Below are 24,367 nucleotides of genomic sequence, written 5' to 3'. Positions count from 1 at the left end.
CTACGCCATGCCTGGATCACACAAACATCTGGGGACTTTCAAGGAATACATTCCGTTGCCTTGGTTAGCAAAAGTGCAAGAGGCAGAATGTGTGATCAGCTATCCTTGTTGGATATGTGATTCTTCATGCGTCCTACAGACGAAATGAGACTGCTGACCAAGCACCTGATGTAGTTAATATGGCGATGCCGTGTACCTGTCTCCGCCAGCGCTTTGTTGGGTGGACGAAAGAACGTGAGCATGTTGACACCAGTGGGCGGAGGCGGACCACCAGCAAAGCCAGTCGCCGGCAGCCTTATGTCGGGTGGCGCGCGGCGACTACAACACTGGCATGCAAACCGTCCGTCGGCTCTGGAACATGGCGCCTCCCGGTGTCGACACGGGCTGTGAGCTTACAGCATTACGACCCACCACACGACCCCCACACACACACGCTACACATCGCACACCTTATCCCACCCTTGACGAGGTGATGCCAATGGCACGGTTTTGCAATGTGAGTGGCACATCACGCCCAATCAGCGGAGTTAATGGTCTTTGTAAACGTGAGTGACACGCTAACCAAAGGTCTGGACATTAATGGGCCACGCAAGCTTGACTTGCATCAAGTGTCGTCTGCTGAATTCATTTGGGGGAAGCAATAAAGACTTGGTGCTGGGCAGCCTGTGTCCAAACGGTCTCCTCTACCACAGCCACAAAACTAATGTATCAATAATGCAACTTCACACTTGACGCCAGTAGTTTTTAACACACGGGTATTTCGGGTGTCTATATTGATTCTTAGATGGGAGCATTTCTGCATAAGTTTTATTTTCTACCACTGGCTTCTACGAAAAATAATACTAATAATAATAATAAAAAAACATGTACAAACAGGTAATGAAGTAATGGGAAGAGTGCAGATTTTACAAATGTGTTCACCTTGGGACAGAGCCACATGGTTCACATTCTGCTTGTTCTCTAAAATTCCCCCCACACACACACCTTCCACTAACTTTGGTGCGCCGAAAACAAAGAGTGACCCATACTATTTGAATCAGTCAAATGAAAGAGCCTCATAATGTAATACTTTTAAAAAAATGTATATACAGACATTGCTGCAAAGATTGGATACACTGTGCAGCCTCGATTTGAGACTGAAGTTGAAGTGGTGGACAACAGACTTTGATGACTGTTACCATAGTTTATGTTCCTAACCTCCTTGTTACTTGTGTCCGGTGTGAGAACAAAGATGTGATCAACTCATCAATATGTTGGCCAGCTGGTTGTAACCTCTACTTAAAAAATCCCTTATGTCTTTGGAAGGACTTTAGAAGAGCTGAGCAGCAGGAAGAGCAGGCCTGTCTCTACCTGGCTTCTCTCAAAACTAATCCACAAGCACGGTAGCACTGTCAGTCACATTACCAGCAGCAGAAATGGTCCAACATGCACCTTATATAAAGCATTTTTAAGAATGCTGAAATCAGTCTAGTTCAACTTATTAGTTTCTTCCCTAAGGCAGACTGCGTGCTTGCCTGCTTTCTTCAACAACTTTGAAATGACAGAAGCAGTTCTACAAAACCAATGTGTCTCAATCAATTATCATAGTATCAATGTTTTTGGTTCTATGCAGTAATAATCACAGAACCCTTATGACCAGCATCGGACTACACTACTTTAGTTGCTGTTCTCTGCTGTTATTTTCACAATTCCCTGGTACCACAATTCACCAAACTATAATGTGATTAACACAAGCACAGTGTGCCAGCCTTTTCACATTCTGAGCAAACAAAAAAGAAAAAAATCTATTAAAAAAAAATTATACCTGCTACATGAAAGATCTGAGTCTACATCCAAGAATGATTTGGTACAAAGTGCAAAAAAAGGGAAGGGATATCAGTATGCAGTGTGCATGCATGCCTGCGTGTACACATACAGGTGTGCTCATTAATGTACATCTTTCACATAGTCCACCTCCAGCTCTAACCCGTTTTAAACTGCCCTTCCCTTTAGGGGTAATTCTACAACAGAAACAGTAACAGACCACCTTCAAACAGTGTAATAATTTGCTGTAATTAGAAACAACAGTACAAGTCACACTGGTCAATGAATCCCCCATTATTTGCATGCCATTGATCCATGACATGTTTGGCAGCTGAGTCAAAACTAGAATTTATAATGTAGCATCCTTTTCCTATGTACAGAGCCTGGAATGTTGATAATGCCAGCTATTATAGTGACAGGAGGTAGCCATGGCCTTAAGCAGTGTGCAATCGTAGCACAATTTACTGCGGATTTACTGCGGAACTGAAACAAAGGTCACAATAACACAGTAACAACTAAATAGGTAGCATGGTAAAGGGCTTACCTTTCAATTTGGCTCTGACTTTGTTTGCATTTTTCTTTATTTCTGACATTAGGTCCTCCAACTCCTCTTTCATTTCTGAAAGCAAAGAATCATTTTTTAAGCATGCAGCCTCATTGACATGGATGTCACAGCCTAATGCACATGGATGTCACAGTCTAATCACTGTAATCAGTCTAATGTATTTGGATGTCACAGCCTAGTTAGTGTACGCAGACATCGCAGCCTAGTGTACATGTATGTCACAGCCTAGAGTACACAGACATCGCAGCCTGGTGTACATGGATGTCACAGCCTAGTGTACATGTATGTCAGCCTAATATACATAGACATCACAGCCTAGTGTACATGGATGTTGCAGCCTCAGCTACACAGATGTCACAGTTTAACGAAAAATGGATGTTGCATCCTAGTACACATAGATGTCACAGCCTTAATGTACACAGGTGTCACAGCCTAGTGTACACAGATGTTGCAGCCTAAGTGGGCTGGGAGAGTTTGCGGGCCAGAGACTCAAGCATTTCTTGAATGAGTAAACTGCTTAACAATCCAGCACACTAAGCACTACTAGCCTCCCCAGACCAGGATGAGCTCAAAATAGTTTTCCCCTAAAATCTCCGTGAACAGGGTCTAATAAGTCTAATAAGCATATACCCTAAGTCAGCGGTTCTCAACCTTTCCCTTGTGACACCCCCCTGATGAACAAAGATATGTCCGCGCGCCCCCCTTAGCCAGCAATGTAAGCTAATTTCACTAATACCGGTATAAGAAACGTTTAAAAAATGACCACCTTCGCGCCCCCCTTGTAAGCATGTTTGAGAACCGCAGCCTTAAGTTCTCCCAACTGCTGTGATCAGTAACCATCTACTCCTTCAAGACCAACATAATCTCATCAAAGTAAATTTATTCAGTAACTACTGCAGTGGAAGATTTGGGAACAAGGTTAATAAGGCATTACACAGCTAAATATGATATGGTTTTGATTCCTGTCTACGCATAGGTAAGATATTGATAGTTGAAGGCTTCTAAAGTAGATGGGAGCAGGCCTGACGAGAGGGGGGGACAGGGGTCTGGTGTACCCGGGCCCGCGGCTGTCAAGGGGGCCCGGCCTTGGTCAGTGGATATTTTTTCTTCTTCTCCCTTTCTTTTTCTTTTAAAGAAAGGTCTAAGGACAGAACACCCAAGCATTACACATGCAGAAGTTGAGTTTGAGTGTAGATATTGAGATTCGAATTGTAAACATACATTATATACTGGGAAAATAATTTACGATTACAAGTACAAGGGGCCCGGAGAGGTCGTCTGTCCCGGGGCCCGGGCTGGCTCTCGGCGGCCCTGGATGGGAGTTCTTTGTTTTGCTTTGGAAGTTATCTTGTAATTATTTAAACCTAGCCATCATTAACAAAATTTGGCACCCAGGGTGCTCTTTAAAATAATAATTTTTTTATTATTTATAAAGCATGTTATCCACCATTAAAGGCAGACTCAAGATGCTTACACTGTGAAATCATACGAGCAAACACTTATCAGCCAGAATCAAATGCGTCTTACAAATTTATTGATCATCATTAAAAACATAACTACTCAGTCTCTTTCTCACACACTGGGTGGAGGAAACTGGAGCATGTAAAGTTGCAGTATAAATACATGGCAACAGATGTAATGTGAAGAAAAATAAGTTAATGAACCACTATTGAAGTGCTGCATTTATCACTATTAGTCTTTTAACATCTTCTTTATGAAATCAAGCCTGATACAGTCCCAATATCTCTCTTTCATTTTCTCACATATTTATATATAGATGGGAAAAGTAATACTCTATCTTTCTGGCATATTTAATTTCTGATCTAGAGAAAAAGAGAAAGGCACAAACAGCCTGTTGTAAACAGCTCTTCAGACCATGTCTTCACTTGTTGCCTGAAAGTAGCCCTAACAGCAAGATCATCTCTGGCTGCAAAAGCCCTTTTGTCCTCGTTACTGTACCAGCATAGTTCCCTCCCACTGTTCTGTTCCCTCTCAAGAACAATTTTAACTAGCTTGGATTTGTGTCAACTACCCTTGTAATTCTAAAAAGCCAATCAAAAATATATTCCTAGAAATGGAATCCTTGGAATCAGAAATCCTTGACAGACTGTCCCTAGACATGACTTTCTATGAAATATAAAGGAAAGTATATTAAAGAATATGTCATTAAGCTGGTCTATTGTGTACAAAACATCATTAACCGATGAAGACCGAGCACTTCTGTTTAAAGTCCTCTTTCCTACCTGGCAGTCACTTGCAGGGATTATGAGTCAGACATGTTAACTGCTTAAAGTCAGGTTATAGTTGCATGTTGAAAATAATAAAACTGATGAAAGCTTTACAGTTATTTTTAAAATAATGTGCATTCATCTGATGGATTTACAGGTCTTACAGCGAAAACAATAGCATTTTTCACATGTTGAAATTTAATGGCTTCACATTTAAGGATTTACCATTTATTTTTAAACTTAATATTTAATAACTATGAAAAATATTCAGGAAGACATGTCAGGCATAGTCAGAGGTATGGCATCCAAATGTGGAAAGTGATCACCTAACTAATGGACACAATACACTAGCTAGTGGACATGATGACATTTTTCATGCACTGAACCTAAAAAAAGAACTACTGATCTTTATAACTCTTGTATAAATCTTATAAATCTTACCTTAACTACTTACAACATTTAAAAAATAAGCCTCTAAAGTCACAAACTTTTTTTTAGTTAAGCTGTGGAATACTTATTTGTAGTTTAGTCATAACTGTATACTGTATAACTCAGGGGTGGGCAACTTCTCCGGTCGGCGGGCCGGATATGGGGAAATGAAGTCCTTGGCGGGCCAGATTACTGGATCAATACCTTAATCGCGTATTTATCTACATATGCAAGGAATAAATCGTGTTTAATGTAAAATTCCCTGGTGCAATCGACCTCTGCAACACGGTCACCCAATCTCTTCAGTAGACCAACTTTCTTTCCTGTCAAAGATGGACAACCATCCGTAGTACTACTGGCCATTTTCTGCCATGGTAATTGCATTGTATTTTCCACACATCTAAAAATATCTTCTCCGGTAGTAGTGTCTTTCATTGATTCCATTGACAGCAATTCTTCTGTAATTTCAAAGTTTTCTGAAATGCCTCGTACAAAGATGAGCAGCTGTGCAGTGTCATCGACGTCAGTGCTTTCATCCAATGCCAAGGAAAACAGCTGAAATGAAGGTACCCGCCTTTTGAGTTGTGATGTCAGGTCTTCACCAATTGCTTCAATGAGGCTAAGCACAGTTCTTCTCGACAAACTGACTTCTTCAAACTTCTTTCTTTGTTGTGGACAGACTTGATCAGCTACATGGACCATGCACTTGTTGACAAATTCACCATCACTGAACGATTTGCTGTGTTTGGCAATGTTGTATGCGACCACAAAGCTGGCATGAGTAGCAGCTTTCTGGGCTACTTTGGTTTTTACGAATACATTCTGCTGCTTTACAAGTTTTCTGTCCAGTTCTGTTGCTCTTGTTTGCCGGTCCGCTGCTGATAAAAACCTGCCATAGCCATGATAGCCTGCCACAGCCTGCATGTTTCGTCGCATCATGGCGGCTACCGTTGTACTCTTTAAACACGGCAACACTTTCACTGCACAACAAACATACTGCTTTCTTGCCGACTTCTAAATCTAATTCTAACTGAAAACAAAGAACCAAAGAATAACTAACAGTCACTATTATTCGACGCAGTAAGCAAGTAATTAGTACATGTAGTGGGAGATTGCGGCAGACTGTGGCTGCGGGCCACATTATCATGTACGACCAGAAACAGTCTGCGGGCCAGTCAAAATCCCGTCGCGGGCCGGATCCGGCCCGCGGGCCGTATGTTGCCCACCCCTGGTATAACTAATGCACAACACTTGGGAGCACTGCCTAACACAAAACCAACAGAAGAACACTTTTTTCATTTTTTTTTCTTTTAGTGGGGGAATATAATTTTTTTAATTGTCAGTTATAATGAATAATAATTTTTAACAAATTATTAAGGACCTTGAAAAGTAATAAAAGCATAATAAAAATATACAATGCATAACATAAAGGAGAGTTTATTATATGCACTCATCCAAGATCACGATGGGTGGAACATTTTGATGAAATACTTAACCGACCACCACCAACAAACACTTTGGACATTCCCCCAGCTGCAGAACAGCTCCAAGTAAATACCAACCCGCCAACCAAGACAGAAATCATCGAAGCCATCAAGTCCTTGAATTCTGGCAAGGCGGCAGGCCCAGATGGCATTCCTGCAGAAGCACTCAAGGCAGACCCAACAACCGCAGCAGCATCCCCTGCTGAAGAAAATTTGGGAACAGGAGCAAGTTCCAGCAGACTGGAAGCTTGGCTACCTAGTGAAGTTACCCAAAAAAGGTGACCTGACACAGTGCAGCAATTGGCGAGGGATTACGCTGTTGTCCATTCCAAGCAAGGTGTTGACCAAAATCATCCTGGAGAGACTGAAGAATGCCCTAGATAAGAGACTTAGGCAAGAAAAGGATGGCTTTCGGCAAGGAAAATCATGTACCGACCAAATCGCTACTCTGCGAATTATTATCGAACAGTCCATCGAATGGCAGTCACCCCTATACATAACCTTTGTAGATTTTGAGAAGGCCTTTGACTCCGTAGACAGGGAAACCATCTGGAAACTGATGCGGCACTACGGATTTCCACCAAAGTTCATTGCCATCATCCAGCAGTTGTATGAGAACTCGACATGCCGGGTGATACACAAGGAAAAGCTGTCTGACCCCTTCGCAGTGAGGACTGGAGTGAGGCAAGGTTGTGTGCTCTCACCGACAATATTCCTGATCGTCATAGACTGGATCATGAGGAGAACAACCTCTAACAGCAACACGGGCGTTCAGTGGACCTTCGCCAGGCAGCTTGAGGATCTTGACTTTGCAGATGACATCAGCCTGTTGTCCCACAATCAACAACACGCACAGACAAAGCTCACTCGGCTCGCAGAAGAAGCAGCAATGACTGGCCTAACCATCAACATCAAGAAGACGGAGGTAATGCAGGTCAACACAAAGCAAGAAGCCCCACTCCAACTACATGGAGAATGCATTACAGAGTCTGACCGTTTCACCTACCTTGGCAGCATAGTCAGCAGCAAGGACGGAGGAACAGATGAAGATGTCAGAAGTCGAATAAACAAAGCCAGGCTTGCATTCCACACCCTAAGACCTATCTGGAACTCCAAGGCTTTGTCTCTACACACCAAGATCCGCATCTATAATACCAATGTAAAGTCAGTCCTTCTGTATGGGTCTGAGACATGGCGGGTGACAAATGCCATCACCAACAAGATACAGACATTCATCAACAACTGTCTGCGCCGCATTCTTAACATCCGATGGCCTGAGAAGATCTCCAATGCGGACCTGTGGGAGAGAGCCAACCAAAACCCTGCCAGCCTAGACATCAAGAAGCGAAAGTGGGGCTGGATTGGCCACACTCTACGAAAGCCAGCCGACAATATAATGCGACAAGCTCTGGGCTGGAACCCACAGGGGAGGCGTAAGGTTGGGAGACCCAGACAGACGTGGAGGAGATCAGTCCACAGAGAGGCAGAGACAGCTGGCATGACATGGTGCCAGCTGGAAAGGGACGCCCAGGACCGGGTCCGATGGCGGCGTGTGGTTGCGGCCCTATGCTCCACTGGGGGCGTATAGGAAAGAAGAAGAGAAGAAGACTTATCTAAGAACATAGTTTATTATTGCCCTCGAGTTTTCCATTTGTTGATGCTTATATTTCCTGTATTGTTGACTGTAAGTTCATCTGCAGCCCTCTGTGCACATGGGAAATGCATTTTACAAATTCAATTATTGTTTTAGATATAGAAAATAATTTTTTAAAATTTAGTTTTATCTTTGGCTAACCCTTTTTATGAGGTGGGGGTTGCTGGTCACGCAATCATAGTTGATATTTTGATTTCTAAACACAACTTGCAAGATAGAGGCAAACAGGTTGCACCAGTAGTCTAGTACTCTTAACATGTATGCATCACATACAAACATTATCACCATTCTCCATCATCAGAGGCACTCATTACATAAAAGCCTTCTGCCTCCATGCAAACTCCTCAACCAATGAAACTGCTTCTGTGAAAAGAAATGTTTTGGGAAAACAGTAAAATGGTTTGTCGTCGTGGGAATATGTTGCACACAGCATTTTTTATATTCCTCCTACCGCCCACACACAAAAATTGTTCATTAGAGATAGCTGTGTTTATGGAAATGCATCAACAGTAGCCAGTTCTCCCAAGAAATGGTTCAACTCCTTGCATTATCTTCACACTGGATATGATGGATAACAGGACATCAATGTGCTTAACAGGCGTTAAGAGTCAACAGTAGACACCAGCCCATTTACAACAAATGACCCCAAGATTATATATTTCTGGCACATCTAAACCATTTTCTTCAGGGAATACTGCCTCTTTGTGAAGCCAGACACATGTTTATTGTGGCGACTGGTCAAAGGAAAAGAAGATGTATGCTTAGCTACTTTCTAAACACCTAACTGTTGTCACAACAAAATGCAAGTTACATAAAATATAAATACCAAAAGCAGAACATCAGGAAAACAGATTCATGTTTGCTAAGGTAAAAGAAGTCCTCTGGGAGAGAGTCCTTTGCTACATTTCCCATAAATTTGTTACGTATAACTTTTACTTACACAGACGAATTTTAGCTGTAGCTACCTGTTTCAAAGACAAAAACTAGACACAGAAAGCTGAACACTCACTGTCATCTGTCTGTGGTGCCGACAGTATAGCACTGTGTTTTTTCTTGACTTCATCAACATTGGCAGCAATTTTGTCAATCATCTCTCGTATCTCATCAACCTGTAGAAAATATTATCCCATGCATTAAATTGCAGCGTCAGAAATGTATTATCTAAATATGATATGACTATTAAAATTAAAACTGACTATAGCCCCTTTTAATGTCATACCCATGCAGGTATCATGTTAATGTAAAAAAAAAAAACACGGAGGAAACAACACAAATTTGTGTACACAAGAATTTAGGCGCTATTCATGTGTATGCACATTTCTACTCTGTTTTATTTTTTTCCTCTGTGTGTGTGTGTAAAAGTTAGGAGGAGAATTCAGGCTCTTGCTCTCTCTTTGCTCTCACATATTTCAGGTCTAAAATATGAAGTTGTAACCTACTACATCCTACAGTACCCTAGTAGTATAACATCCTGTACACCCTATCTAATGGAAGGTCTCTTCCAAGGCCAGACTTGAAAGTGTTTAAAAACCTAATACTGTTATAATCAAAGAATCCTTAAAGCTACCATCATTCTGCATAATCAGACTCCAGAACAGACACAAATCTGTACCACTATTTACTGGTATCTTTAACACATGTTGTGGAAAAGCAATGCTTGTTTACTTGCCCTGTGGAAATATCACCAGAGGTGTTTAGGAAGCATGCCAAGACAGATGATCTCAGCCATTGATCTACTCTGCACGTACGATCCATTAACTGCTTAAATCCTCAACACATTAGGCTGCATGCTATGTCCAACAGACTTTCAATGAAACTGATTGTCAAACTTTGTCCTCAAATGTAAATTATACATGTAAAACTGAAAACATCTGGAAAAAAGTGAAACCCTCTACCCCTCCAAATCAGCTCTGAACTTCTCTTTATCATCAAAATCAAAACACTACCAAGAGCAGAGAATGCCCTGAATATGATGGATTAGTCAGTAGACTGCAAGTTACAAACACACTTTCTATACCTGAGGAGAAGGATAATTTGGTAGAGAAATAAACAGCTTTGTGCCTCAAAGTCATGAGCAAGACCACAAGCTAGCATCACAGTTTTTAGGTGGCTGAAACATTATTGTTGCCTTGCTAACCCACTGAGCTTCAGGTATCTGTAAGGAAGCATCGTTGCAGTGTTCTGCTAAGAACCCTAGTTGTGAAAAATGGTTGCCATGCTTTAGTGTGCCATTTTTTGAGGTGGGGAGGATGCTGTAGTTTTTGAGGGGAGAGCATAGATACAGTTCTCTACTAAATAAATATTGTTTTACATGAAAATATTGTTCTCTACTAAATATTTTACATGAAAATATCGTTACTGTTGTGTGCCTCACTACCTACAAGTTTAGGAGAATAACATCCCATATTACTGCATGTGTACAAAATATGAGGGCAACTAAATGAAGACCAAAAATATAACAGTAACACTACTAGATATAGAATCAATACAAACAATAGGACACAACCATAAATTGCTGTGTACACATGTTAGCAGACAGTGCTGCTCTGTGTACACAAATCAAATAGAATATCAAGAGTTGTTCAACATGCCGTGGTTGTATGATTTTATGGACAACTGTTTACATAAAGATCTTAAAATGAATGAGAGTTATTAGTAAGATGTATTTATAAACAACATGGAATAAACAAGTTTCATGTAACAGGCCCTTTGACTAACGGCTTTAAGGCTATTTTTAACCAGGCAAACACAGATAAACACTTGACAAAGTTTTTTTTATAACTGTCAATGAAATACTTCATCACACTTGGTCATATGTTCATGCCATTTTTCATTAAGGTAGAAATCTTTGACAAGCTTGGTTATTTATATGTTGCAGTTTTTTTTCCACTGACAGTTATTAAAAAAAAGAAAACTGTCAAACTTGGTTATAAGTTTATCCATATTTGTCTAATTAAATAAAGTCTTTCTCACAGGTCCCATACAATAACCATGGTTTCTCACAGCCCCAGTGAGGAGACTGACTAATATTCTGTTTTTCATGACAATCATTTTGCCTAGCACTTTAGCAATTTTACCATATTACTTCAGAAACTTCACTTTGAGATTTTGATGATGCTGAGCTGGCCATACAAGCAGATGCTTCGAAATGACATTTGGCTTTTTGGACCATCACAAAGAATGACTGCACTAGCCCTCCCAAAAATAACTTTTAAACTTGAAATATCTTAATAATTTGGAAGTGTTTCAAAAATACATTGAATGATTTCTCTTCAGCATCCACAACTAAAACTGGATATTGTTAATATTAACACACATACCAAATTTTTGAGAATCATAATTATCACCCTGAAATGAAATCAAGTACAGTACATACCAAGGATATTTAAAGACAACTTTTCCAAAGAAGTCATCTCGAATCTGAATAACAATATCACATGCATCAACAATGACATTGAAAGTCCTGACCTGTTCAAAGAACTCGTCCATAAATCCACTGCTATCCACAGTGACAGCCACATCATCGCCATCATCCTCGTCACTTTGTGCCTGCAACACAATGTACCTCCCTCATTCTCCCTTACCTGATATTACTCTAACAACTAAATGCCAGGGTTATTATAAAGAGTTGGTGATCTGCATCTTGGCTGACACTGGCTCCTAAATGCAAGCATCAAAAATACAAAGTCAGGTGAAAAAAACAACCCACCTGTCTAAACCCCACTCATTTGTGATGCAAAATATGCAAGACTAGCTTTTTTAATGTGGTGAAGACTGGTTTGTACTCAGTTTTTATCTGCTTTGTAGGCTACCCAACCCAAGAAAAGATGATACTGAGCAGTAAACACCTGTACACATTTGAGAATACCATTTTCTATGTCAATGACATACTTGCTGAGAATGGAACTTCTCACCTACTGCTGCTGCCAAAACATAACTACTGTTGTCAATAACATAATCTATATCCCACAAAACCAGTGACAGGTCTGGCCTCAACAATGGCTTGGCAATGGACTTGGCAAGAAAATGGAAGGTACTTGTAAAATACAGCCACAAACGTGACATATGCAAAGCATCAACTTGGGTGTCCAGATTATATCTGTAAACAGACAATTTAAAACAGCTGTGATCAAGCCTATCTTAAAGAAGCACAACTTGGACCCGAGCTCGTGTAAAAACTATAGACCTGTGTCGAATTTGCCTTTTGTTTCGAAACTTGTGGAGCGTGTCGTTGCTCAGCAGTTGACACTCCACCTGGACCGCTACAGCATTTTGGATAAATTCCTGTCGGCGTACAGACCCAGGCACAGCTGTGAGACAGCCCTTCTGTCTTATGAACGATCTTCTGTGCAGTGCGGATGCAGGGAAAGTGACACTTGTGGTCCTCCTTGACCTGAGTGCGGCCTTCGATGTCATTGATCACACCACTCTACTAACTCGTCTCCAGATGGAGGTGGGCATTGGTGGTTCCGCCTTGCAGTGGTTCCATTCCTACCTCAGTGATCGCACACAAAGGGTGATGGTCAATCAAGCTTCTTCAGTGACAGTTCCATTGCTGTGCGGTGTCCCGCAGGGCTCTGTTTTGGGCCCGGTTCTATTTTCTATTTACACATCTCAGCTTGGTCCTCTCATTGAGAAGCATAATGTGAACCGTAAGATGTTTGCAGATGACACTGAACTCTATTTTTCATTTAGTACTGACAGTGTGTCGGTGCGTGAGGCTGTCTGTGCTGTAGAAGATTGTTGTTTAGAGGTCAAGTCATGGATGCTGAGGAATAAACTCAAGCTTAATGATGAGAAGACGGAGGCGATGCTATGTGGTTCCAAGCTTAGCCTTAGCAAAGTCTCTCTAGACTCCATCCAAGTGGGTCAAGCTAGAATCCCCCTCTCCAGCTCCGTACGGAACCTTGGCCTCTATGTTGACAATCTTCTATGTCTGATCATGTCAGTTCTGTGGTCAAGGCGTGTTATTTCCACATCCGCACACTTGGACGACTCCGACCCAGTCTTAATAAGAAGACTGCAAATGCAGTTGCAGTGTCCCTCATCGGTTCTACATTAGACTATGCAAACGGCTGCCTCTGGGGGATTTCAAAGAGCGAGTTGTCGAGGCTTCAGCGAGTGCAAAATACGGCTGCGAGGATAGTTGCAGGAAAGAAAACAACTGACCATATTTCTCCTGTGCTTCGTGACCTACATTGGCTTCCTGTGGAGAAGAGAATTGAGCACAAATTGTTAACCTTAACATATGGCTGTCTTCACGACCTTGCGCCTGTCTATCTGCAAGAACTCATTCGCCGTTACCAACCCCAGCGGAACCTTCGTTCAGCAGCCCACTTCAGACTTGAACGACCGAGTGTTCAGTCAGGGAATACTAACAAGAAGACTGCGGGATTTCGATCCTTCTCCAATGTAGCCCCGCTTTTGTGGAACTCGCTTCCCCTCTCGATCAAGGAGTCTGATAGTATTGCATCTTTCAAGAAAAATCTTAAGACTCACTTGTTTAAAACTTATTTTAAGTTTTCATTTGACCTGCAGTTTGGTGGCTGCTGGGATCACCGCACATTGAGCGCATCTTTGTGATGCGGATACTAGCACGCTACAAAACTACATCATCATCATCAACAGTGTGAAATAAGGAAACTAAGCAATAGGCATTATCTCTCTGCTTCCCCCTACCAATACCCTCCAAAAAAAAAAAAAGGGCGGTTCAGTAGTGCAATGGTTAGCGCTTGTCATCGATACATGGGACAACCTGGGTTTAATCTCATCTTGGACACATTGTTCTTTCTCTGCAAGAGGCATTAGTTTACACAGCTGGATGCTTTGCCATGATATAGCCTTAGTTGCAGGTTCAGTATAAAACACCAATCCCCCCCCCCCCAAACTCCTAAAAAAAAGTATGTAAACTCATGACAAGATATGTCTACTCCCCAGTTTTCCAAAACTTATAACATTGTGTATTTTACTACCGATAGCTTAATGTGCTGCTAGCTGCTTATTCACAACTGCCTAGTGTATTGCTAAATATTTACCCTGAAAACCTACGCAGGTCTGTAGACAGTATATATCCTAGCAGCTTCAGAGTACTCTGATAAAGACTTTTAAAGCTCTATGTGTTACTTGATCATATGATATTCAGTAAATAAATTTTCTGCTTAATCGGACTGCTTTGTAGATAGCTTGCTTAATCTAAAAAATGCTTAAACAAGCTCTTTCTGTCAACTAACTGCAATGCCAGAAAACCTTGATTCAATTCTAGTGTTACATGAAAATTCTTCTGGAGTTGACATCAGTGTTTGAAACAATGCTGGGATGGCCCAAACAGAATGAAAAAGGTCCACTTTGGAATGACCCTGGTGTAACACTCTAATCTGTTTGATCCGAATTTAACTACTTTAAAAACCCTTAGCTAAGGAACACACCATGCCCTTACAATCTCATTTGACAAAAATACTTTTCTTGATGTTTCATTTGGGCTTTCACTGTTTTAAACAAAATCTCCTGGTTATCTACCGTAAAATTTACTTATCTAGAACAGAATATTACTTATGGAATCCAGGCCTACATCAAAGTACTAGTTTAGTGATTCATACTGAAATGTAAAGTGGTCTAGCAGCTTTAGAAACATAAGGAATATTGTGAGTGAAAAATGAAAGGAAAGAGAACCAGTAAATACATGTACATCAAAAACAGTTACCTTGACTTTGTGATGCAACTATTCAAGCAGCAACTCAATTTATTGGGATGATGCTACACAGGATGGAGGGGTGAGCATAATGGAAATAAACTGTTCATCCCCACAATGAGTTCTTTTGTTATCTCCCCTGCAGGTTTGGCCCGCAGCAAGTGGGGGCAATGTGAAGTGCCGTGAAAGTGGCCTGTGTAACATGCACATGGACTTGCTTTCTTTTTGCGATCACAAAATTTTCAGAAAAGCTACCAGCATTTTGTCCATACCACAACACGAACTAGTAAAAAAAATCTGTTTTGCTCTCTTCAGGCTAATGTTAGGCTGTGCTTGTATCTGCTTTACTGAGTTCAGGCAAACATTTTGTTATACCTGTGTGCAGAAGCAAGAGGCACTTGAAATCGTTTGTACTCTCTGTAGTTCTGCTACTCAACCAGATATGAACTGTTGCCTGTGTGAGACTATGGATGTATGAGGTAGGTGTGTTTTATGAATGATTTTAGATGAAAGATTGCATGTTTGTGAGTCTTGCTATGATGCACCATTTGCCTTATCCTTGTCTTCTAATGAGCACTCTTTTAACACATTTTTTTTTTAACTCAGCACAAATCACAAGTTGTAACTGCCCACTGGGATTAATAAAGTTGCTCATTTATCGCCCTTTTACTTGACTGACACCTAGCTACCTCTCTAATTCTTTTTTTTATTCTGACATTTTCTATATTTTATACTCAGTTCTCTAGAGAGAAGGTGCATGCCCTTTCCCCGTTCCACTACCCAATTTCCCTTTAGCTACAGCATGAAATCCTACATCATAAGCAGATACCTCAGGTTGATCTTTAAACTGTAGCTGATAAATAAAGCTTCTTCCGTTAAGAGCATTTCCTGCTGTTTCTAAAGCACATAGAGAGTCACAAATGTCATATGTGACTGCTATGATGATGAAACTAAAATACACTGAATCATAAGGTTTTTCTCTATGATGGGTTGGTTCCACTGAGCATGTTCTGGCTAAACTGCAGGTCTCGACAAATTAAGCCAATTGTAGTTATCGTTGCCAGAAAATGTCAATACAAGTGCTTTTCCTAGTCTTCTTTTAAAGCAATAATCTATTTTTTTTTTGTCTCTGTGAACTATGTAAATGGTCTACATTTTTTTTATTTATGAAAATCCATGTTTACATTCTCTGAGCAGTTTAAGGAGAGCTGCAAGAGTGCTCCTGTAGGTCTTTTTTTAATCGTGTACCTACACACATGTCCATGTACATACATTTGACAAATGTACCTGCACACCTATCCATGTACACTAATTTGAAAAATTTAGATATATTAAAAAGCTCAGAAATCTAAAAGAACAAATGAGACAAGTCTGATGAATTTCAAGACAAGCTGACTTTCAGACCTAAGGAAAAAGTACTAGGCCAGTTTCATCACAATCGTATTAAAGATCAACCTGAATGGTCTGCCTATTTTGCAGATATCTGTAGATAAAGGCGATACAAACCTAACCTGTAAATTTCAGCCTCCAAAGCCAATCAGTTAATTAATTATCTGCTACCAAAGTATGAGATTCGAATCTGTTACATCATGCTGGTGACATTGTCCATGACATTGAAAATAATCAACATTTCAATGTGACTTGTGCTCAGCGATTTCTCCCACCCACATAACACTGCTTGTAAATTTAGAGTGTCCAAGACAGTTGTAGAATTAAAGCATTGCTTTTTTTTTTTAACTGATGCAAGATGGAACTTGGACTGTTCATAGTCAACATATATATTTACTGCTGCAGCACATGAGCTTAGGCACGTTAGTCTTTTAAACATGTTTTACTTCCACACATAAAACAATGTACTGAAATCAAGTTTTGCAGACACATGTCTTGAAATAATATTAGCATAAGCAATTTCCCTTATCTGGTCAGCATTTTAGGCCAACAACAACTTTCTACAAATAACATCAAATAATGCAGCTTCTGGAAAGAGTGAGGGGAAAAAATATGCAAGCACACAAATCCAAAACCAGTACAAACTGGACTGTACAAAATGGAAGCAAAGTATACTGCACCTCTCCCACACTCTCCCCAATAAAAACCACACAGCCCAGTCATAGGAAGCCAATAAGCTATTCATGTGAAAATATGTGACAGTGAAAGAGTGATTCACTGTTTGCTTGCAGTCCCTGGTTCCCAACCAAAATCTTTCATAAATACAATTACAGTGGAACCTCGGTTAACGAACTTAATCCGTTCTGGAAAGCTGTTCGTTAACCGAAATGTTCGTTATCCGAAACAATTTTTTCCATAAGAAATAAAGGAAATAGATTTAATTGGTTCCCAGTCCCTGTTAACTCGCTATTTGAAAGTTACAGGCTATATATATAGATAGGTATTTGTTTTAATGAGAACAGTTATAATGCAATATAAATGGAGTTAAATAAACATAAAAACATTAACGAAAGCATTTAAACAGAAAACTTGCCGTTTTGACGGCGTGGTTGGAAACAGGTGTGGGGAGGAAGGGGTGGAATTACTGCTTTGAATCCCCTCTCCATGAGCACACGTGACATTATAAAATCGGGGAGACTTCCCTTTTCTGTAGCTTTGAGGTTGAAGAAAAAAACTTGTCCAGTGTCTGCTCCTTCTGTCTTTTTTGTAAAACTCTTCGGTAATACATCACATATCCGACAGACGCATGCCGCCTTCATACTTTAAAATCATTTCCTTTTTCAATTCATTTGTTGGCCGCTTCCTTGTCATTACCTCACTACTATTAATTGCTCTTAATCTTTTTTGGAGCCATGATTGAGGATTATCTTATTAAAATAAAGCACAACAATCACTAAATAAGAAGGATGCGCATAGATAAGGAACGACCGATCGTAACTGTCTCGAGCGCGAATGATGACATGCTGGTCGGTCGCGTGTGGTTCACGTGGCTGTTCGTTATCCGAAATTTTGTTCGCTATCGGAGACAAATTTTTAACGAAATTTTTGTTCGTTATCCGAAATTTTGTTCGCTATCCGAGACAAATTTTTAGCGAAATTTTTGTTCGTTAACCGAAAAATTCGCTATCCGAGGTGTTCGCTAACCGAGGTTCCACTGTATACATGAGTTTTCCAGCTTCCCCACAAGACCCCAACATAAAAAATATTTGCTTGCTTGTTATAAAATAAAAACTCAAAAGAACAATCAGAAAGGTCAAACCCTTTAACACCTCTTTTCCTCTGCTTTCATGACCTCTTTTCAGCTCATCATCATCCAAAAAAAAAAAAAAGCTACTCTTCAAGATCAGCAAGAAATCTGCATCCCTGAACAGCATTAGCATAACAAACACACAGATCAACATGGAATCAATTAAAGAGTACTGCTTAACATGAAAAAACTCAAAAAAGGCAACAGTTGTCATGATGTGCTTACACACATATCACTTCCTTATAACTTACATAAAGTGGTTGGTGAAGGGGTGTTTATTGTATATCATGCTGCATTGCATGTTAGCACAGATGGGTATGCTTCAATGATATAGCCTCTCCCCACTTAGCTGGACTGTAAGTGTGAGTAAATATCTTGTAAGCTATTAATAAGTAATCCCAAACTGGTTGGCAGCCACTGTACAAGCAAAGATAAAAACATGTCAATAGTTGAAAGAGATATGGTATGGGGCATAGGCTGCCACCTGCTGACTGAAGTTGATTCTGTGCCAAACAGTGTTTCAACTGCAGCACAGAAACATTTTCCACTAGCTTTTAAAATTACTTTCTCAAAGATGATGATGATGCTGCATGCACAATTTCCTAACAATACCAGTTCATATTCATATCAGAATGGGAGAGTGGCTGCGCTAGTAAAAAGCAGCAAACAGATCGAGTATTGTTGTACCAATAGTGCTCTGTAGTTAAAACTGGTTTAGCATACAGTACCAAAAGTTAAAAATGACACACTATATTCTTTTACCAGCACTACTGGACACTTAAGATGATTTGTGAAGAATGGTGATATGCCAGTCTCAGTTGATGTAATGATGATAGATGATTTGAAACAAAAGACTTTTTGATTGGCATTAGCAGACCCTGGACTGCAAAAGACCTGACACAGGCTTTAGTAATGATAGGCTGTAGACTGAACTGATATGATAGAGGATATAGATATGATTACAGGAAACTCTTTATGTAGAGATGCACAGACAAGCCCTAAACAAAGCTAATGCAGTGAAGGCAAAGATACATCACAAAGACAGTAAGTAGACTCCCACAGACACTAGTCTAAGTTGACAAAATGAGCAATAACCAAGACATTCTCAGTAAAAACCAGTCCCTTTAAGAAAGGCTGTAAAGGTGAAGGTCTTATGGTTTAGTGATCATCACAAGCAGTTAACTCTTCACTGATCACCTTGTCTAGAGCATAAGAACTAGAGGGCAGAACCCAACTCTCTCCTTGTATGGCCTGCCTCTGATAAATCAGGTACTTGGTCACAGGTGGACAGATAGTGGGAGTTTTTCACTTGTTTTCTAAATCAAGCCTGCTCTGTTGTTTTGGGTATAACTGCTGAAACTCCCTTTTGTGTAGACATTGGCAAAATACTCATTGTCCTTATCAGGATAACTATCTCCATCTTTAGTTACCATGCAAAAGATTTAAAAAAAAAGAGATTGGAAAACAATTAAGCAGGCATAAATATCCTTCCCCAGACTTTTAAAGAAAAGACTATTACAATCTGCAGAATCCAACTGTCCACATATATCAGATATAATCAGTGACTGCAACGCCTTCCAAAAGCTTTAACTACATAGCACAAAAGAATAAATGTGTGGGTTACATTATTACTTGACCTTTTAATATTTGGGATTCTGTTCCTTATTCCTCACAACAGAAGTTGTGGTACTCTATGACTGTGTTCTGGTGTTTGACCACTCAAATCTCTAATGGGAATTTTATTTCAGTTTCTCCTCAGCAAATGTCTAGTCTTTTGGCACCTATATCCATCTGCAACTCTTTTTCACTTTAGATAAATATACCTTTACATCATTTAATTGGCACCAAGTAGTCTGTCACAGTGATTTCCTGCATTTGGGCACTGACATGAGCAATCATAAGACATAAAAAATTAACACTTATAAATGCACATATAAAAACTCCCAGCAACAAAAGAAAATTTCTATCTCTGTTACGACCAGACATAGACAATAAAGATGTATTGTATTACATCCCTGAAGTAGAAAGTTAGCTATGTGGGCATTTGCATCTAACCTTCTACAAAAACAGCTAATATAAAATCTTGAGAACATTAGTGAAGTCCAAATGACCAACTTAAAACAGTAAAGCTATCAGCAATTGTAAAATGATTTTCTTTAAACATAGCTTTCAATCTGTCATCATGTAAACACTAGGTATAAGTAAATACAGCTGTGATCTATTCTGTGTAGAAAGCTGAGCGCTAGGCAGTTAGAGGTTAGAGTAGCTATAGGAGTTACAGGGGATGTGTTTTAGCCCCAAATTATAGCTTCAATGGATTACAGACCTGTGACATTTCATGTGTTTCTGTCAGCTGATCTTAAAAGCAAACTAATTAGGGAAACTTCCATCTTGAATTTCCATCATATTTCACCCATGAAAAGAAGGTAAGCAAGAGATATGAGAAGAGTGTATGGGTTATAATACAACCATGCAGGTTCTGTTAGCTTTCTGGCTCTTATGTTTTTATTTCTATTGATCTCCCACTTCCTTTTTTAAAACACTCCTTTAATGGCATACTGTAAGAAGAAGAGGCTTCAAAATGATGATCTAAACATAAAACGTAAATAAATGGCCTAACAATTCTACTGGCTTAATAAACACATCACACAGTCATGAAAACATTTCAATTAGGTGAATTCTATCTCTAAAGATTAAAAACATTGAAATTTTGCAATATTCATACTTTACCAACAAAAAAATATTCTAGCCTCAAATAAACCTCATAAATCTGTTTGTTTACACCATAGGAATTATTCAGGATGCAGCATTAGTAGCTTTGATAAGATAATGATGACATAAGACAGTATAAATTATTTACAAAACCTATATTCATGAAGTGTAGCCATTCTACCAACACAACTAAAAATATCAGTAATGTATTAAATCAATCGATATATGATCCTTAATCTTATGTCAAAATGAAAAAAAAAAAAATTAAGTGGCTTCATCCAATATGCATACAATGTGTCAGTGCTATTATAAATAACTCTATGTTTAAAAGTAATTAATAACAAAATCTGCAACTTTTTAAATATCTTATTCTTTAATTTGAATTAAGAACATGCACATAAAAACTGGGAGAATTATTCAGTGCTAGGAGTAGAAACTTTGCCAAAATCACTGTTGTATCTGCAATATGTTGATAAGACTGCAAGTATAATCTGGCAGTTGCAAACACTGTTCAGTATTTAATACATTTTGTACTGCTACTATGCGGGTGGGTGGATGTGGGCGTGGTGAAACTGGCAAATAGATATTTCGAAAAAAGGCGTCCTTTATTACTTAAGTCAATCCTGATTCACACGGCTTCAAAAGTTTTGCGGTGATAACAAGAGCTAGTAAGACTGATTCCATCGATTGCATGGCGAACGTTGCGTGAGGAAGCATAACGGTTCCTAACAGCGCAGCAACCCTAGCCTGTCTCCTACTCCGTACGGTACAGCATTGCTTCTGAGCATGGGACGTTGAGTGGGAGGGGCACAAGCGCTTTCCTTAGCTTTAATGTTGTCAAAAGGACCTAAAGATGCTATGTTGGCATGATTTTATGTGAATGAAAACTCACACATAAAGTCTTCTGTTTAAGAATTGTATAAGTTGAGGGATAAGACAACAGGAGGGCTTGTTGGGTCAACACTTGTCACATGCATCCAACGAGCAATGATCCACACCTACCGCTTTCAGAGCAGCCAAGCGATCCTTCGTCATTTTCTCATGCAGCAAGCCAAGCGTACCGTCCAAACGAGTTTTAGAAAGTCCAGTGCCTTCGTTTGCAGGCCATATATTGTTCACAGAACGAGATCCCAACCGTTGCTCAAATAACAGGGATCAAATCAATACAATTTTAATATTCGCGACTACCATCACTCCATTTCTGCGCAAGACCGGGGTGGCGCATTTACTTCCGGTATCTCATTAGACTACGCCAGCGCCCTCTGTCGGCCGCAATGAATGGGAGCAGACGTACCGCGGAGACATGACATTTCTTCACATGAGTTTATATGGATTATGTCACTATTTATAATTATATATAGTATGTACTCGCGATCAAAATGTAGAACTTGGCAGTTTTAGCTGTCGTCATCACTGTCCGACTCGTAAATAATAAATACGCTGTATAAAAGCTGTTTCAGAGAAGTTTTTTCTCCGAAAATATTTTTGTGCGAGAATCAGCAACACAGGTTGAATGCACATGGAGTCTAATTGAGTCTGTATACTTTGGCTTTTAAGTTTCAGCAGTATTTGGGGTCTAGAGGACTGCCACCCGTATCCAATGTTCACAGTAAACATGCCGAGTTGTTGCCGTCACGAACGTCGTATTGCCATTCACTCTTTCAAGTGCAGCTGTGCTTTTTGAATTATGTGCAGATGTGTGTTTTAGTTTTCATTTATAAATCACAAGTGCTGGTCTCAGTCAACATTACACCTAGCCATTTTATTTACTACCCTAGTGTGAATCAGTGCGTACCTAGTTACTGTAACAGGAAAAGATCCATTGTTACATTGACAGTTTTTCATCAGACTTCATTGTGCCCTTAAGATTGAGCTTTAACTTTTCTTGTCTCAAGGGTCAAGTATAATTGTTTTAATTTACTGTGTAAAGGTCAATATGAAGTACTATTTCTCCAAATGTGACGGTCTACCCTCCATTCTCAGTTGCCTGTGGATACATCTAATTAAGTCCCAGTGCTGCCCTTGACTAAAGCCTTCACAGCACGAAAATGTCCTGTGTACCATCTTGGTTTGTTAGGCCTTTCTGTGTTTGGGTCTGTCTTGAGGAAAGGGGAGACAGTTCACCCAAAGTTGGGGGAAAGGTATCTCATACTGAGTTCTGGCCCAGTTATTAAAAAGTTTTGCATTGCCGGCCTTAAATGCTGCAATTATGGACATTTAGATCATGCACAAATAATTGCTTGTGTTTTTCTACCACCAGTTTTTAATCAGTTGACTGTAAAGTGTTTTGGGGTGTGTGTGTGTGATTTGCTTCTATTGATACAAACTACTCAAAGCAGTAAACCAGTGTTTCAACTGTATTTCTTGATGGTTCTGTCAGCTACTTCATTTTCCTCTTGTGTGTCGGAGGACTGCACAGTTTTCTAAACAAATGACAATAGATTTGAAGATGTGTACATATGCAACTAAAAAGACTTTAAGGGTTGATTGGGTGTCCAGTATTTACAGTTATTGAGCAATGCAGATTTTTCAAACTTTTGTAGTTTATAGGCCCCCTAATCAGTCTTCCAAGTAGAAACCTGTAACTATTAGGAGCATCAAGAGGGTTAGCGTAATTAATATTAACCATCCTAGAAGAAATTAATGTGTAATGTTAAGGGGGTGGGGGGAATTGGTGTTTTACACCGAGCTAGAAACTGAGACTTTATCACAGCAAGGCAGCCAGCCCTGTAAACAGATGTCACTTGCAGAGAAAGAACAGCGTGCCCGAGACGAGAGCTGAACCCAGGACAGACAACCTTCAGTGTATTGGTGACAGGCGTTAACCGTTACAACACCGGACCACCCGTGTAATGTTAAGAGGCAAAGTACCTTGAATGAGACCAAGATAATTGATACAAGAGAGAAAAAGCAGTCTTTTTTCCCATTTAAGCAAGATTTACTATCCCTTTGGCTTTAGTCTTTGCCTCCAGACTTAATGGGTTTGTAAGGTAGTCAAGATTCAAGGAAGCATGTTATTTAGTGTGTTGTCATGATCAACTGTTACTGGACTCCAGGATGAACAATAGCCTTTCCTCGTGAAACTTAGCTCTCTTGCTTTTACCCACACCTTAATCATTTAAAATTTAATAAGCTAACAATAACACAAAACCAATGATGTCTTCATTGCAGCAACTCAGTTTAATGCAAATTAGGTACTTCAGTGGACAAGAGGACGTGTATTTACATCAAGTTTCCTGTAGGAGAAACATCATTATCAGCTGCATGATTGTGCTGAGAAACATGTAGGCAGGCATCTGAAACGTCACTATCGGGTGCATGATTGTGGTGAGAAATGTGTAGGTAAGCATCTGAATCTGCAAGATTAACTGGGAATAAAGGAAATGGCTAACAGGGAGAAAACTATCAAGACAATGCCATGTCAGGGTTATCCAATAAATAGCATGCATTCAGGTAAAGCAAGAATGTATTTTTAAAAGTAGGCAAAGGTTTCACAAAATTTATCCTGTACAAAGTGATTCACTGCAGTAATATCATAGACAAGAAGTGAGCATATGGGCTGCTTGTTTTGTACATTTTCAGCAAAATAACTCAGCTTAAGAAGTAAC

At 39.8% G+C, this 24,367-nt stretch overlaps 1 protein-coding gene across 2 annotated transcripts in view; it reads right to left on the bottom strand.

Moving 5' to 3' along the window:
- LOC112561802 (syntaxin) overlaps window positions 1-21,987 on the bottom strand; it is a 56,724-nt gene extending 34,737 nt beyond the window's left edge. For both annotated transcript variants that reach the window (XM_025234539.1, XM_025234538.1), the window contains exons 1-4: window positions 21,762-21,987; window positions 11,632-11,712; window positions 9,173-9,272; window positions 2,348-2,422 (exon numbers count right to left, since the gene is read on the bottom strand). In XM_025234539.1, coding sequence (XP_025090324.1) covers window positions 2,348-2,422; window positions 9,173-9,272; window positions 11,632-11,712; window positions 21,762-21,794 — 289 coding nt within the window. In that variant the 5' untranslated portion in view covers window positions 21,795-21,987. The remainder of the gene's footprint in view (window positions 1-2,347; window positions 2,423-9,172; window positions 9,273-11,631; window positions 11,713-21,761) is intronic.
- Window positions 21,988-24,367: the final 2,380 nt, after the last annotated feature.

Source organism: Pomacea canaliculata, linkage group LG4 (genome assembly GCF_003073045.1).
Source record: "Pomacea canaliculata isolate SZHN2017 linkage group LG4, ASM307304v1, whole genome shotgun sequence".
NCBI classification, from domain to species: domain Eukaryota; kingdom Metazoa; phylum Mollusca; class Gastropoda; order Architaenioglossa; family Ampullariidae; genus Pomacea; species Pomacea canaliculata.
This window is presented reverse-complemented; position numbering and strand designations above follow the sequence as displayed.